The sequence below is a fragment of the Dermacentor variabilis genome, chromosome 6, assembly GCF_050947875.1.
Source record: "Dermacentor variabilis isolate Ectoservices chromosome 6, ASM5094787v1, whole genome shotgun sequence".
NCBI classification, from domain to species: domain Eukaryota; kingdom Metazoa; phylum Arthropoda; class Arachnida; order Ixodida; family Ixodidae; genus Dermacentor; species Dermacentor variabilis.
The window spans coordinates 193,212,692-193,229,689 of record NC_134573.1 but is presented as its reverse complement, the minus strand read 5'-3'; the positions used below and the strand labels follow the sequence as shown (position 1 = coordinate 193,229,689).

At 45.8% G+C, this 16,998-nt stretch overlaps 1 protein-coding gene across 5 annotated transcripts in view; it reads right to left on the bottom strand.

Annotated features, from left to right (window-relative positions):
* jar (Myosin heavy chain 95F jaguar) overlaps window positions 1-16,998 on the bottom strand; it is a 195,068-nt gene that overhangs the window by 70,628 nt on the left and 107,442 nt on the right. For all 5 annotated transcript variants that reach the window (XM_075697233.1, XM_075697236.1, XM_075697232.1 and 2 more), the window contains 3 exons: window positions 11,584-11,714; window positions 7,764-7,971; window positions 3,813-3,903 (listed from right to left, as the gene is read on the bottom strand). In XM_075697233.1, the coding sequence (XP_075553348.1) occupies window positions 3,813-3,903; window positions 7,764-7,971; window positions 11,584-11,714 (430 nt within the window). The remainder of the gene's footprint in view (window positions 1-3,812; window positions 3,904-7,763; window positions 7,972-11,583; window positions 11,715-16,998) is intronic.

Sequence of the window (16,998 nt, the reverse complement as noted above, 5' to 3'; positions counted from 1 at the left end):
CAAAAATTGCAGATAGTGGTCAGGTGGTATAATCCGCTGAAGCCTGCATCAGTAATTCTGGTGTAGCAGCTGCAAGTCACATAATGAACATATAACTGAAAGCCGGACACATGCTGCACGGGCCATTCCTTTCTATTTCACTGTGCGCTTCTATTCAAAGTGGGATAATAGGCTTGGTCTTCTGCAATTGCTTCTCTGAAAACGTGCAGTGTTCTGACCTCCTCTCTCTTTTCAAAGCTTTCAATGTGGCTATGACCACTGCACTGACTTGTGCATTAGTGATACGAGACCACCCCACCCCAATTTTCATGGGGTCTAGAGGAACCCTAGCAAGCAAACCAGAGGCAAAAATACTGTGCTCTATTTGGCATGTGTTTTGGATTTATGTGACTGGTTGAAAATTCGAGGAATATCTCATATCGTGATTATAGAACCAGCAACTAATGTTGAATTCCAATGGCGGAGTCGGAGCAGCCAACGGACTCCACGAGCGAGCACGCGACTCTGGCGCAGAGCAACACCTCCAAATCCGCAAGTGGAACACAACCTGCGCCGCCGGAGCAAGGCGGAAACGGAACTTGTATCACCGAGTTACCCAGGATACCTTGCGTGTTGTCACTTCCTTCCGCTGTTTGCTCCCACCACCGCCACACCGGTCACTTGTCTCTTCAGCGCCGTTCACCTGTCGTTTTTTTTTACGTGCAGAATAGATATCTCGCCAAGCGTGCAGCAGCTTTTGCTTCCTCGTGAGTCGTGACCGGTGGCGCCTCCCAGCAGACAAACTTGGTAAAGGAAATATGTCACGCAGAGTTCTGGTCCGCTCCGCCGATTTTGGCGGAGCATCTTTTTCTGCTCCACGGAATGACTCCCGCTCTGAATCCACTCCGACTCTCTCATTGGAACACCTTAATCCCGCTCTCACTCCGTCATTGGAACGAACTTGCTCCGAAACGAGCAGAAAAACTTGCTCCGACTCCGCCATTGGAATTCAACATAACAAAGCAAGAAGAAAGTGACACACTAGCATTCTCTCAGTCCTCCTTTAAAGGAACATCAAAGTAAAAAAGCTTTTAGGTTGTATTAGTAAAATCCCCTTCTACATCTACCAAAAATGACCCACTCTTACCATGGGAAGAGACTTGGTAAGCCAAAAAACACGGAAAAGCAAAAGGCTGTTGTTGACACTATCTTGAATGTTCCTGCACAAGCACTGAGGCACAATGGGCGGCCCAAATCCACAAAAGGCTGTTGAAATCTGCGACGTCACACTGATGTACCTATGCTGGAGTCACCATGTGAAATTCGATCAGTGGAAGTTTACCTTCATTTTCACTAATTATTTGGCCTTTTACCACGAAAGTTACAAAAATAAAGAGTTTTGGAGGGGTACTTTGTTTGTTTGAACTGATTTACTGTTTCTTGTTAGTGCCCCTTTAAGAAACCAAAGAAGGATGAAATTTGGGGGAGGTAGGAAGGCTAACATACTGGATGCCACACAGGGTGCCATGAAGTCTATTATGATTATTATTATTTTCTCATAAATAATGCCTGTGCAAAACAAAACGGTTCACAGCAGTTCTACATTACCTGAAACAAACTTTTCTCTCCACAATACTGTGCATTCTCTCAAAAACCGCAGGCATGCAAATGCTTTTTTTTTCTTTGAAACTGTCTGAACTTGGATTTCCCAGTTTGGGAAGTTCTGAACCAGTTCAAACCATTATAATTTTCACTCCAGAGCTAAACCTGAATCAAACCAGAAAGCATGAACCAGAAGCTGAACCAAATCCGAAAGAGTTTCAGTTCGAAAGTCTGGTGGGGATGCTCAACTCTCTTGAGCCTCCCATTGTTTTCCCTGAATGGCTCTCGTATCTCCTGTAATCTGGCTTCCCCACGTAGCTGTGCGCCACCAGCAGTCAGTGTAATTTCAGTGTAGTGCGAGAGATGCTGCTAGTGTTCCGATGCTAGTTCCACTTGATGGCTTGGATACTTGGGCGCAATGGGAACAAGCCTGATTTTTTGCTTGGGGTCAGCAGCATGTGCATGTGCCTGGCACGCTGCGGGGTCTCACATGTGTTTTTAGGACAAAAGAATGACAACAGAGTGGCGCAAACAATTACAAGGGCTTTTATTGCACCTTTCATAGACTAATGTCTGCTAGCCGAATTAATACCCGTAGAACATGCCAATAGGCACATGACAAATTGAGGAAGTCCAGCTCACCGTAACTGGATAGCGAGCGAATATGTTTGCCCATATGCTGGGCACCAACGCCTAATCATTTGTGTGTACGGTCATGTGTACAGTGGCGCGTTCGAATGATCGTGTTTCTCCATTCTGGTGTCTTGCTCCTAAGCCTTTCATAGGACGGTCCCGTGAACAGTGGGTGAGCACGTGAAATGTCCATGCTGATCGCCGACCCTGCCGTTAGGTGGCGTTAGCAGCGCAACACTCGCACCGTTTCTCATACTAGTCTGCAAGCACGCTGACCGCCACTGGTGCTTAGGTATGCAAACAAGGCGGATTGCAGGAAAGGCTAGAGCCATGCAGGGAAAACAATATCAGGGGACGTGAGAGGGTCGATCGCCCCCACAACGCCGGTCAGCATGCTTCGTGGGACCGTATCGAGAAAGGCTCTGCAACGGGGCACCGGGATGGACCGATTATTCGAACATGTCACTGTTTGCATGACTGTTCGTCTGTGTCCTGCATGGGGCGAACATATTTGCTTGATATGCTGTCAGAGTGAGCCCAACTTCCTTGATTTATCAGCGCTGGTCGGCATGTTCTATTGGTAGTCATTCAGCTGGCAGGCACTGGTGCATAGAAGGTGCAATAAATTCCCTTTTGATTGTTTGAATTACTGTGTTGTCGTTCCTTTGTCCCACAAGTGTGGTTGAGACCCCACAATATTTAAAATGTGTTTCAGGGCCCCTTTAATAAAACTTTTACTCGCAACAGCAATTACTGCTTATTACTGAACAAATTATGTACTACATGCTCTGAAGCAATAACACTGCGGTAAGCTCTTCAAAGCTGCCCGGTTCCTCAATGACAATGCACCCACATGCTCACTGCAAGCTGAATTAATGAATTCTGGGGTTTTATGAGCCAAAACCTCGATTTGATTATAAGGCATGCCGCATTGGGGGACCCTGAATTAATTTTGACCACCTGGGGATCTTCAACGTGCCCCCAATGCACGAGACATGGGCGTTTGTGCATTTCGCCTCCACTGAAATGCGGCCACCGCGGCTGTGTAAGCAGTTGCTGTGGAAGCAAAACAATGAGGTTGCGAAATATTGCCTTTATCTCCTTATCTCACACCGAGTGACTTTTCCCATTTCAGGAAAGAAAAAAAAATCCAATGCAACGCCGGCAATTGCATGATACAGACAAAACTAAAGAGGTCGAGCAGCGATATTCCATACAATCTGAGAATTACAGCAATGGCCTGCAGAGGATTTAAAAAAATGGTGAGAGAAATGTGTGAATATGAATGGTGTCTACGAAGAGAAGTCTTAGTTACAAAGTAAAAATAATTTTTTTCATGTATTTATTTTTTGGCAATGATAAGAACATTGAACTTTTTGCTAACCTCTCGTACAAGTGAGGTTTTGATTGGCAACATTGGCTTTGCTTGAGTGGTCTGCTTACTAATTATGGATAAAAAAACAAGTGCGTTGTAATATCTATACATATAAGTGGCCTTTACTATAAAAGGAATCTTTTGCAGAGCTTTAGAAAAAGCATGTATAGAACAACAAAACATTAAATGGTAGAAACGAGAGAACACAGATGAGTAAACTTGCCTTGGCCGGTACTTTCGTTTAACCAAATGCATCTTCACCGTCTTCTGAATCACCAGAAGGTTCTCACGTCGAAAGATGATCTTATTCTTCACTGGAATATGAAAACAAAGGTCTTGATTGCTTTAAGAATTCCTTCAGGCCTGTGAAATGCCCATATGTTACAGTTAAACCTCGATATAACGAAATTCAATATATCGAAATTCTCAGTATAACATAGCATTTAACTTTTCATAACCTCTTGTCCATAGAACACCAAGTATTTAGAACCTCAATACACGTAGTAGTCTGTACTGCTCATGGGCAATGCACATGTTATTTCATTGATGACTACGAGTATCCTCCTTGGTTCGTAAGCAATGAAATAGAATTAACATTTTTTTTTCAATATGTGCAATCAAATGATTAACAAAGGTTATTTTGCTAATTATTAAAGTAGAAAGTTAAACCATGAAGGAAATAACCAAAATAGGAGAGGCCCTGACGTCATGTTTTTGAAGCCAGAAATGCAGCCATGTTGGTGTGCCATCTCTCTTAGCGCCTCCAATCAGCTCACTCGAGCAGATAAGCATGACCTTTGAAATTGCATTGCTACAAGCCGCCGGAAGTGTGGGCTGCCGAGGCGTGCTAGGACAAAGCCTCCAAGACTTCTTTAACAGTTTTAGTGAAGCAAGTGCGCTCCTGTGCTTTTCCGTGGCACGTCGAAGAACACAACGAAGACCCGTGCCGTGATTAGTTGAGTGTGTCCGTTGCTTACTGACACTCACACTCACAGACCCAAAACACATCTTTTAAGCTTACACACCACGCTCCAAAGTCAGGTTGTCTCGCGAAGAGAATATGCTGTGAGAAAGACATGGACCGGAAAAACTTATCACTTTCCGGAGGCCTAGAGCAGCAGCGAGAGCTTTAGGAGCACGATTGATATGGCAACGCTGATGTTTGGGGCACCAGTCTCAGTGCTCCTCTGCGAAAAACAGCATGTGACTTCCGCCACACTTTCTCCAACACGTCCGTGCTGGCCAGGGCGTCTCCTACGCTTTCCTTCCTCCACGAGTGTAACCGATGCTAAATAAGGATGTGAAATTCACCTCTTATTGCCAATGCATGCGCACAAGCGCGCGCATTGCCTGGAAAAGAAACTTTAAAATGCATTCATGTGCATATGAGGTTACAACCTCCAGCATTAGTTTTGCACCACCACAGGAATAAATTTAGGTGCAAAGGGTGTGGGGATGCGTGACTCTCACGCCTCCCCTGAGATCTAGTTTTCCCGCATGGCTCGTCTCCTGCAGGGCGGCTTCGCCCGCCGCGTGGCCTGGCGCCCGCGGCGGTCGGGTGGTACAAGCGCGGTGCGAGAGATGGCGCGAGCGTCGCACCGCTGCGGGGTTACTCGGGCGTCGGGAGACAAGGCGCTCGGGCTGTTGGGTTCGAGACAGGAAGCGGGACGGCAGTGCCGCACGTGCGGCGACCCTCTTGCCCGGCGGGTCGGCGCGCGGCGGGGACGTGTCCCGCGTGCGCGCCGACCCATGCTTCTGCAAGACCGCCTCGCGTGGCCGCCCTCGAACGCGCCACGATTCGCGTGACCATACACGCGAACGACCAGGCCTTGGGATCCAGCATGGGGCGAACATATTCGCTCGCTTCCGGTCGCGGTGAGTCAGACTTCTAGATTTGTCGCGCGCCCATCGGCATGTTTTGTGGATAGCAGCTCGGCTAGCAGGCACTGATCTATGAAAGGTGCAATAAATGCCCTTGTGATTGTTTGCACTACTGTACTGTCGTTTCTTTGTCCCAAGAGTACGGGTGAGAGAGGACCCCACAAGGGGTACGAGCGTCCACTATGAGAAAAGATCTTTGTATCTGCTCATATACTCACTGAGTGTCCTTTGCCGACTTTAATACGAAGCTTTACCTCAGACCTGACTGATTTTCCCATTCAAATACGGTTAACGCCAGATTTTTTGGACACCCGATATTCGGACATGCCGTATAATTCGGATGCCTTCACAGCACCGCCGTGTGCTCCACAGAGCCGATGCTTAGGACCGTTTGAAATTTTTGACCCTTTGTCATCCAAATTTCTAAACTTCTTGTCATGATCGCAGATCTGGAATAGCATTAATAGAAGCTACCACTGCTGTCATTTTGTTTATCTCACGGCCTTGAACCAGTGTTCTCACATGCCGATCTACTGGCAGCCATAGCCACCACTGTGGCAACACTAGGCCTAGCTGCTTCAATGTCATGCTCTTCACTGAAAGAATTCACTGAATGTCAGAAACGAGAACCACTACGCTCGCCTGTCACCTACACAGATGGCTTCTAAGAGCAGAGAGTACAACGTATCTAAATGACGTAGCATAATGCCACTTCCAAAATGTCAGCTTTGCCGCAACACAGTAGCATTACACAGTCAAACATATGCAATGTTTTTCGGTGAAGCATACCAAAAGTGGAAGGGGCCACTCTTGCGCAACACATACCTGATATGCATAATAAGCATACTGGCAGGCCTTCAGAGCCATTTCGGATGTGCCTGTGGCGATTTGAGCTTTTCAGGGAAGTAAAAGGTATTGTGTTATAAGTAAAAGGTATTCAATTTTAAAAGGTATTTTCTCAGCTCATAATAGGTGCAGCTTGTGATATTACCTTTCATTGCTGAGTTACACTCAAAACTGAACCACTCCGTTGTATCATCTCAACTACCTCCTGGGCTAGTTCGCCGTGCGACGCAGAGACGCCAAGTACAGCTGCACGTAATCACGGTTTCACCGGTAGTGGGTTCACAATATACACCGCAAGGTGTTCGAACCCACCACCTCCCATATTCGAGGGAAGAAGCGTTACTATGTTGTAAAACATTTTTGCAAAAATTTTGCTGTTGTAAATGAAATATCTGCTTTATATAGTTGGCAGCCTTAAAATTCTTAAGAGACGTCGAGAGGCACAAAAGCAATCCCGTAAGTTGGAACAGGCGGTCTCTGTTGGGGCGCTGCCACTGCTCACTCATGTCTTTGGTTGTCTTGCGTTATTTCCTGTTCAGTTGCTTGCCCTCCCCGATGGTAATTTTTTTCTAATAATGCAACACACCTCTCTCACCTAAATCGGTGCAGTGGATGCCAAGCAAAAGAATTTCTCTGTTCTCATGTATTTATAAATGGAAGCCTCTTGGAATGCTAAAGCTTCCTCTTTTGTTCTCACACTGAAACAGCTTGTATTGCAGAAATCACAAATTTGGGAATTGGAATTGATACAGCATGCACAATTTTATTATTACTTTTTTTTAGTATTCAAACTTGTTGGAAACAATGTGTAGGGCTTTGTTCTTTAAGTGTGAGGCAGGTGGCACAACGCCTAACGTACCTTGGCGTTACAAGCGTTTGATCGGAGAATGCGGCCTTCTCTCACATGTCCCTCTGAAATCTTTTGAAGCTAAGCAGACTGACATATCTAGCAAACTGGTTACAAAAGTTTGCTAAAAGCTGGATCCTCAAAATGATAAAAAAAAGAAAAAAGAAAAGAATAAAAGCCCAGTTTTACCAGAAGGAAAAGAGGCTTGGTAAGCCAGAAATGTTAAAACAAAAACCTAAAGTTCCCAGACTAGTGACTAACCCTGTGGCATCATTAATTTTGACAGCATCTGCTCGGTACAAGGTAACTGCTCATTGATGCATGAGAATTAATACAGTGTATTCTACAGGAATCGGACTCAACCGAGCCAGGTCTGAGAAGTTTTTTTGCATAACACAGCACAAACAAGTCAAAATAGTTTGATATCCTGACACTACACTGACGTACCAATACAAGGTTCGATCATGTGAAAACTAGGATGGTTTCCTTGTTACCAAGGTTTGTCCAATTTCCTCAGGCAGTGGTAGAATGATGCCTGCTTGCATATTGTTATATGAGCTTGTGAGAAGCATGGGCTAGAAATTGAAATTGCCTGCTCACGTTTGATGGCAGCCAGCGCACACCACTGGGCCTTCTTCCACCGTGAAGCAAGCAGCCATTTCTGCACTTTGCGGACGAGCTGGGCGAGGTTCTCTGGGTCAGACTTCATAATTTGGTCAAATTCGGCAAATTTCCCAGGCCGGAAGAACACTTTCGTCAGGCCAAACTTGAAGTCCTTCTCATTTAGACCCAAGGCTTTGAACAAGGCCTAGTGGGAAAGAAGAGAAGGAACAGACAAGACCGAAAGCATGAGTATGTGTTCAATACGAACGGGCTCCTAGACTGTATGACTGTCCTGACACACGAAAAATTTAAAGTTACTATACACCGTTCTAATTACTGGTATTTATTATACTAAATTTTCGTATGTCAGTGCTGTGTGCCGAATTGGGGGCCCGTCGACTATGGACATCGTGTTGCAGCGCTTATCGAATGTGACCGTACCTTGATTACGTATACTTGATCCCATGGAAATGACTGAGTGAGCTCATAGATCTATGATTTGTATAGTGCAGATGGAACGACACACAAAGAGAAGGACAAGACAGCACAAAATGTGCTTTGTGTGTGGTCTTGTCCTTTCTTGTGGCAATTCCGTGTGTGCCATACAAATGGAAGATCATGAACCAATACGCCCAAATTTCCACTATCATAAATCTAGTCGCTGAATTATATAAATGGTGAACCCAGCTTGTTGTGGACGATTTCTCGATCCAAAAGCAAAGGTTCTTGGTACGGTCGAACCTCGCCATAACGAAGTTGCACCACACATGAAAATATACTTGTTAAATCAAATATACATTATGATCATACATGCATATATCGGTAACTCGAAGACACAAGGCAAGATAAAGACAGCATGAGTGTGAATTTCAAACTGAAATCTATTATAGAAAATAATGAAAAAAAAAAAACAGAAGAGGGACCTAACATGCACATGTGCAGACAAAGGCATCAGGGTGATAAAAACCTTCAATTCAGCTTGAAGTAAGTGCTTGTTCTGTCTTTACCTTGCCTTGAATTTTCATTTTTTTTGTGCTGTGTGTAGCAAGTAAGCAGCCTTTACGAACTCGATGCTCCCAAGTTTATTCTACTAGTACAAATGGCTCTTTCTCTAATTTGGCTTGCATAATCTTTTATCAATTTTAACGCGAAGCTTTGCTTTGTCTCTTCCTCCAACTTTACCACTGCTGGTGGCTGCTGTCATGCTAAATGTGCGGGAAATACTGAATGCAATGTTGTCTCCATGCTGTTGTTGTAGTACCACTGTGTTTCCTGCTGGCTACAGTCATGCACAGTTGGCCAGTACTGGACATAGTGCAAACAAACACCAAATACAGCGGGAATCGAGGCAGCCTGCAGCAGCGGATAGTGCATGTAAGTGCGGACACGAGCTTTAAAACCAACATGTCATTTTGTAGCGGTGCGACTATTGCCTCCAAAGGCGGCGTAGAAGAAGACGGCTCATGTGCGAGTAGCGCGAGAAATAGAACACACTAGTGCGCTCGCACTGAGTGGCCGTGGTGTCAGCTGTTCCCGAGATCCCACTGCACCATGGCTGGCTGGCCTAAATAAACTGTGGCCATGGCGGCTACCTCTTCACGTTGCCTACCACTAAGACCCAGATGGCCGAGCCCAGCCATGGCAGCATCAGTGCACCGACCCTACCAAAGTGACCAAGGCGAGTGAAATGGCCTCACTCAGTCTGGCGGACGACCCGGAGTTGTAGGGTGTCCGGGAATTCTACATCGACATGCCGGGCGTCTGGTTTGTCCAGGTGGACAGCCACTTCCTTCTCCGCATCTTGACACGTCTTGACGTCCCACATCGCTTGTGTCCACCCGTGCCAATCGTCACCATGCGCCAGCTTCAGCATCAGACCTCTACTCAGTTCGTGAGCCTCCTCCTCAGCTCAAAGGATGCTGCGCGACGACTCTTTCCAAGGAATTCACTGGGCCCAACGCAAGCGCTTTCTGCTACCCTATGGCCCGTCGCTCTCCTTCCTTGGACATTCCTGCAAGCTATTCACTTTCCCTTCAAGGGCACCTCACTCATCACTGATTCAGAGGCTCTGCCACCGGCTCCACCAAGTGCAAATTTTGCTCTTGCAGGCACGGCGATGCCACAAGCAGAACCTTTGCGGTGCCTTGACTGACCACCGCAACCCTGATGCTATCGGCATTTGAGATTTCACCGCAAGCAGCAGCAGGCGAGCCTCCTGATGTTCTGTGCTCACACCTTCCGCATATGCATAGCCCATCAAAGTTTTGCAGGAGCAGCTCTGCCATCTGGTTTCTTCTGCTCGAGGATCACTCCTACATCCACACGAGTGATCCACACGCGCTATCTCCATGCATGTGCAGAGCTGCCAAATGGTCTACTTTTGGAGCTGCAAATTCTAGAGGCCCAGGCATCTATGAAAACCTGCGGAAGGTCGCGATTTCGCACTACAGCATCACTGTGGCTGCACCTCGCTCACAACCTATGCTGCCGGTGCTGCCCGATGCATCTCTCCCAGATTGTGTGAACCCAACACTACCAACAATGACACCATCTGCACACTTTAGCTGGACTCCTTTACCTGGACCACTGGATCTTATTTCAATCGCACATTGCAATAGGAGGGGGCCCTGTAGCAGCACCACTATTGCCTCCAAACCCGGCAAAGAGGAAAAAGGCGGGTAGCGCGAGAAATAGAACATGCTAGCACACTCGACTTGAGTGGTCGTGGCGTCGGTCGCTTTTGAGGTCCCGCTGCACCATGGCTGGCCGGCCCGAATAAATCATGGCTACAGCGGTTACCTCTTTGTGCCGCCTCCCACAATTTCATCGCCTTCATGCCAGTGTGGTCATTCCTTTGTTGTCATCTCATCGTCATCCTTCCACCTTTTTCACTCTGTTGCTGCAACTGCTGCGACTATTGCTGTGGCCACAACTGTGGCCGTCACACCGTCATGACTGTTACATCATCATTTTGTTACAGAGACACCACTGTCATAATCCGAATGCTGTCATGCCTCATCATTCCACATTTATCATTCCACTGCCATCACGCCATTGTCATGCAACTCATGTCATTTTAGCATCATCCCACTATCACCACGCCGTCGTCATTCCAGCTCTGTCATTCGCGTTGTCACACCAATGTCGACGTACCATCAGCATCAATACAGCATTGGCACCACATTCTCATTTTGTCGCAGATTCTAGTGTTGTCATTTCATAGTCATGGTTGCCTGTTCATCGTATATTCATCTTCACGCCATTGCGGTCATTCCATCGTAGTCATGTGTGGCATGTGCATGGTCGAGCGCTGCGAGTTTGTGGTGAACGAGGCGGTTCCCAGTGAAATGTCTCTACTTGCAAATGGTCATTAAGCAGGAACACTGTTCCTCACAAACACCAATTAACGCTTTGCCTAAACCTGTTCCCATGGCACGTGGGATCCGCAGATTACACGGAGAGTCATGTGACACAACATTTATGATTTACTGCAGTTTAATACACTGTTCCAAAACACTGTAATTAGGGCTGCTGTTCCCACCGCTGATGTCACAAAAGGCAGCCCACGATGTGGCAAATTATGCTTATTTGTAATTATGTCTGCAGATTTACACCAGTTGAACTGGTTTGTACATGTGACAAAGTACAGAGGCATCTATAAGAACTATCACTCTAATATGGCAAAAAAGTGGCAGCATTTTGTTTAAGGAGGGGTCAAATGTCTTCTCATTTGCGAGATATCACCTGTAATGTTTTTTTGCTCAGATCACCAAACATAATCTAAATAATGTTGCTCTGGAGATGTGCCAGTGCATACCTTGCAAAAAAGCCGGGGGTCAAGTCGAGCAAGCTCAGGAGGCAGGTACTGCTTGTACATGTTGTAGAGGTCAGAAAAAGGTGCCCTGGATGGGTAGCCCTGCTGCATCAGCTCAAGGACAGAAGTCATGCCTGCGAGTTGACAGCAAATACCCCCCGAGAAGGTCTCACACCTACACTACACAGTCACACAAGCTAAGGATTTCAATGCACAAGTTGGGTCACAGGGGAACAGAGCAAAAATCTGACAAAGAGAGGCACAAAAAAAGACAAACACAGCCCTGTACTTTCAACAAAATGTTTATTTTGAAAAACACAATAAGCATTATCTAAGCATGGCATTCTTGTTTACCTGCAGTGATCAGTATAAAAACGTGATTGTCGGCAAAATAAACATTTTGTTGAAAGTAGTGCCATGTCTGCCTTTTTTTTTTTAATGCGATGCACTCTTTGCCTCATTCCTGGCACTTTGTGGTAGGTAGGTTCCAGTCTCGCCTTCCTTTAATAATAATAAAAAAAGTGCGACTGGTGGTGGAATTGTACTTCTGCCGTAGAGCACAGCAGCCCGGTGCTCTATCCACTAGGTCACAATCGCATGCATACTCCTCTCACTCCAAAGGTAGCCAGCTCTTTGCAACACTCAGTGCATGGACTGCTTTCCTGCCTTTTTTTTTTCTTTTTTGTGACAGCTTGCATTTTGAGGCGCCGTGTTAGACTGCACTATCTCTGGGACTGGCCCACTTTCCTTGTAGCAGTTTAGGCAAGTTCATGATTGCCCAAGTTTCTGTTTTAGCATTTCTTTGCTGGAGTTCAAATGCCATCATAGTTTTAACATACACCACATGACATAGCCATAGGTATGTAAGGTTGTATAACACATAGTTGCTAATGACATCACAATCTGTTTCTCTTGAGTATGCTTGTCCACTTCCCATGCCATCATCATCATCAGCCTGGCTACGCCCACTACAAGGCAAAGGCCTCTCCCATACTTCTACAACTACCCCGATCATGTCGTAATTGTGGCCATGTTGTCCCTGCAAACTTCTTAACCTCATCGACCTACCTAACTTTCTGCCGCCGCCTGCTACGCTTCCCTTCTCTTGCAATACAGTCTGTAACCCTTAATGACCATCGGTTATCTTCCCTCCTGATTACACGCCCTGCCCATGCCCCCATTTCTTTTTCTTAATTTCAACTAAGATGCCATTAACTCGCGTTTGTTCCCTCACCCAATCTGCTCTCTTCTTATTCTCTTAACATTACACCCATCATTCTTCTTTCCATAGCTTGTTGCATCGCCCTCAATTTAAGTAGAACCCCTTTCGTAAGCCTCCAGGTTTCTTCCCCGTAGGTGAGTACTGGTAAGACACAGCTGTTATACACTTTTCTCTTGAGGGATAATGGCAACCCGCTGTTCATGATCTGAGAATGCCTGCCAAATGCACCCCAGGCATTCTACCCATGTAGAACTCAACAATTGTCATGTCATAAGCTCATGTCGAACAGCCGGCGTAGGTGTGCCTTTGCTGCCATACGATTGTCTTCTACATGGTAGTCATGCTGCTGTTGTCACATGCACGTACGCTAGAAGGCCCCACACACAGCTACTCAATTCATACAAACCCGTTGGTTCACCTGGCAACGGTTTGTGGAACCTCAAACAATGATGGATAGCCAGGTATCTGCAAACTGCTTCGTACAGCTTCGATTCCCACAGTGCATGGGATCTGCACAATCTTGTGCTTCTCTTTATACCTGTAGAATTTCTGTGCTGTTCCCCTGTAACAATGAACAACCTACAAGCCATCTAATAATGCTCCACAAGTTGGGCACCAGATGAATACTGAATGAAAACATTGTCATGCTTAGACAACTGGCCATACCACTGGACAAAAACTGCCCACTCTGAATGCATTTGAGTTCTGATGAGAATGCATTGACCTCACTATAGAGGAACAATAATGACATGTGTACATACGCATCCTGTTAAGCAGTAGTTACGGCAGACAACAGACTGCAAAACTTATCAGGATCAGTGGCAAGAGCAACACATGGAGGCAGAGCATTCCAGTCAGCTATGGTGCGTGGTATGAAAGAATGTGCGACATGACAAGTGCTGAACTTTAAACAGATGGTCGCGCAGGTCAAAGATGGAAGACGGCAAATGAAAAAACTCATTATGAAGTGTTGAACGATGATACAGCTTATGAAAAAGTGATAAATGTGCAGCTTTTCGGTGTTGACATAGTTCTTGCAGATCTGTGCGGTTCTGTAATGATTCAATGTTATTTATTAAATATGCTTGATGAGGGTCCCAAATAGCCAAAGTCTAATTAGTGTAAAGAAGGCCCATAATCAGATGTGAGAGGGAGCCTGCTTCAAAGTTATGTTTTAGGAGACCTAATAACAGATAATGCTTAGGTTAATATGGTGGTTCCATGTTAGGTCTGAATGAACGTGAAGACCCGGGTACTTATATGTAGTTACCAATTCGACTGTAGCATTATTTAAGGTATGCGCGGTTTTGGTTTGAGACTGACGGTTAGTAAAAGACATACCGTATTTACACGATTGTAAATCGACCCACTTTTCTAAATTTGAAAATCTGAAGTGGGGGGGGGGGGGGGTCGACTTACAATCGAAACCAAAACATGGCACCACCAAAAAAGCGAGACCAACGGGAGCTACAACAGAGTTACAATATTATGCTTGCTCTATGGCCCTACCCATAGCTTTTCGCCGTCCAAGTGCGTTTGTTCACTTTTCGGAAGGGTTTTTCAACATTTTTGAGTTTTACAGTGCACACAACACTCATGGGGGGAAGGGGTGTCGATAGTTGATGGAAGCGCCGCTGTTCCCTTCGCGGCGGCACCCTCAGAACGGCGGTGCTTGCAGGGAGTATCGGTAGTTCATGGAAGAGCAGACACTGCTCACGGGTTTTTCCATGGGTTTTTCTCAAAAGTTTGGTTTGACCAAAGGCATTGGTTTGACGTGTTCGACTTGACTGCTGGCTACGTGCTACTTTCATGCTTCTTCAGTCATCATGAGTGCTCCAGGCCCATTAATCATTCGGCAATCATTCACAGCAGCGTTCAAGAGGGCTGCCATCCTTTACGCCGAAGAAACAAATCACTGCGCAGCGGGCCGTAAGTTCGATGTTTCTGAACAGGTGGTGTGAGAGTGGCGACTGCAGCAAAGTGAAACTTTCACTTGTGATGGCAAGTGAGGAATTTCCCACGTGCCGAAGTCTGGACGCTTTACGGAGCTGTAGACTAAGCTTGCGGCGTACGTCACTAAAATGCGTGATCGGTCCCTGCCAGTAAAGTATGACATGGTCATGAAACAAGCCCGGTTCTTCGCCTTTTAAGGACATGCTCCGCTGTGAGTACGAGTGGCTAGCGGCAGAAGACTGTGAACTTACGCCAACCGGACCTGTCAAAAGAGCCTCCCTGACGGCTGCGTGTGGTTGGGTGCATTCGGCGTGGGCTGCTATTCCACAAGATGTCGTGGTGCGGTCGCTTGCCAAATGTGGAATTTCACTGGACGACGACGCACTGTGGGACCGTAGCAGCAATGACGATGGCAGCACTAGTTAAGACGAGTAGTCCAGTGACCATGTCAGTTACTAATAAATTTGGGTTATCAAATGTGCCCCGGGTATGCTCTTCTTTCTTTTTTTTCATTTCATGGGATATGGGGGAGTTGACTTACAATTGTATAAATACGGTAAATTTTGTTTTCGAAAGGTTTAAGTTGCAGTTGAGCCAGGCAGAGCACCATGCTGTTACTGGATCGAGGTCATATTGTAGGGCTAAGTGATCATTGTTAGAATGAATTTTGCGGTAAATTACGCAATTGTCAGCGAAAAGTCTGATTTGGGAAGAAATGGAGTTAGGTAAATCATTAATAAATATTAGAAAAAGCAAAAGGCCAAGCATACTCCCATGGGATGCTGAAGGATGAATTATGGCTATTAACAGTGGTGAACTGATACCTGGAAGAGAGATAATCTTTAACCCAAGCAAATCATTCTGGATTTTGTCTACAATGTCTTTTTTACACTTGAAAAGACATTTCATGGCGAACTTTGCCAATTTGGGCTGGATTTCGCAGTAACGCCCATGCACCGGGAGTCGCATAACGCGAGGAACCCCATCAAAGCAGAGAGTTTCAAGGGCGTTTTGATGTCGAACGGGCATGCTGCGGCATCTTGCAGAGGCCGCGAAATCTTCAGTGCACATGGATATCAATTCCGAAAGTTTATCGGTATAAAGTTCCCATAAAATTGTGATGTGAAAAGTGCATTGACATATCTAAAGTTGTGCTCTAGATTTTAAATTCCAGAGCTTTGTGGGTTTAATGTTGTTATAAGCATTTGTAGCCAAAGGTGCATGACTTCTCTAAAGTCATACATTGGAACATACAACGAAACAAGCCAAATCAACACACTATCAGACAAGTTCACAAAGCAAGTAGTGAGGTCCGATGAGACGAAGCATTGTGGTGGTTCATTTGTATCGTCATGTCACAGAAAAAAAAAAATTTTTTTTTTTTACCTATGCCAAAGCATCTATGTCAAGGCACTAAAGGCAGCAAAGGTAACTACATTCGTATTTATTTTTTCTACTTTGACTTCTATTCACGAGGACACATTAAGCCTCTTCAATTTTTTTGTTCTTGCTACCCTACTCGGGGGCTGCCAGAGCCAGCCAGAGCGCATCCGTTTTTCTCGTGCTGTTCTGGCCACCACGTGACGCACTTCGCTGCGCGTTTGGTTTTCTCTGGCCGAGTGAATGTTTGCCTCACAGAGTTTTGGATGTTTTATGGCTAGCAGGTGAAAAAAAGAAACAATGGTCACTTGCCGCCATCACTGTGGGGACTGGTCGTCGGAATGCAACGTGTTCACTTCAGCGCAACCTCTCCGGAAAGTTTTGTCTGTGAAATGGCCTCACCGATGCAAACGCAAAACCATATTTGCGTCTCGCGCATGTGCAGTGGCGCTGACGCTATATATATATATATATTTTTTTTTTGCTGCCACAGAACCTTTGCAGCCCCTATTCGAAAACTCCTTAATGTGCATGGCATGACACGAGCACAGTCAAACCTCGACATATCGGACATGGCTATATTGAATTATTGTGTATATCGAAGACTTTCTATATCACCTGGAAAATTGCATGCATTTTTAATTTTTTATTTTGAACGGAGTCGGACGTAAAATGAGTATATCGAACTCTGCCAACCCAGACCACATGTGCTCTGTTGACAAGCTGTGAGCTTTCCCGCAACACCCTCGATGATAGTGGTGGTGCGATGGGCCTTCCCAACTGCTGCGCACTATAGCTGCACACATCGATCGTGCTGCAGGCGCCATTTGAACGTAGTGGCATACACACATGGTGGCATGGCT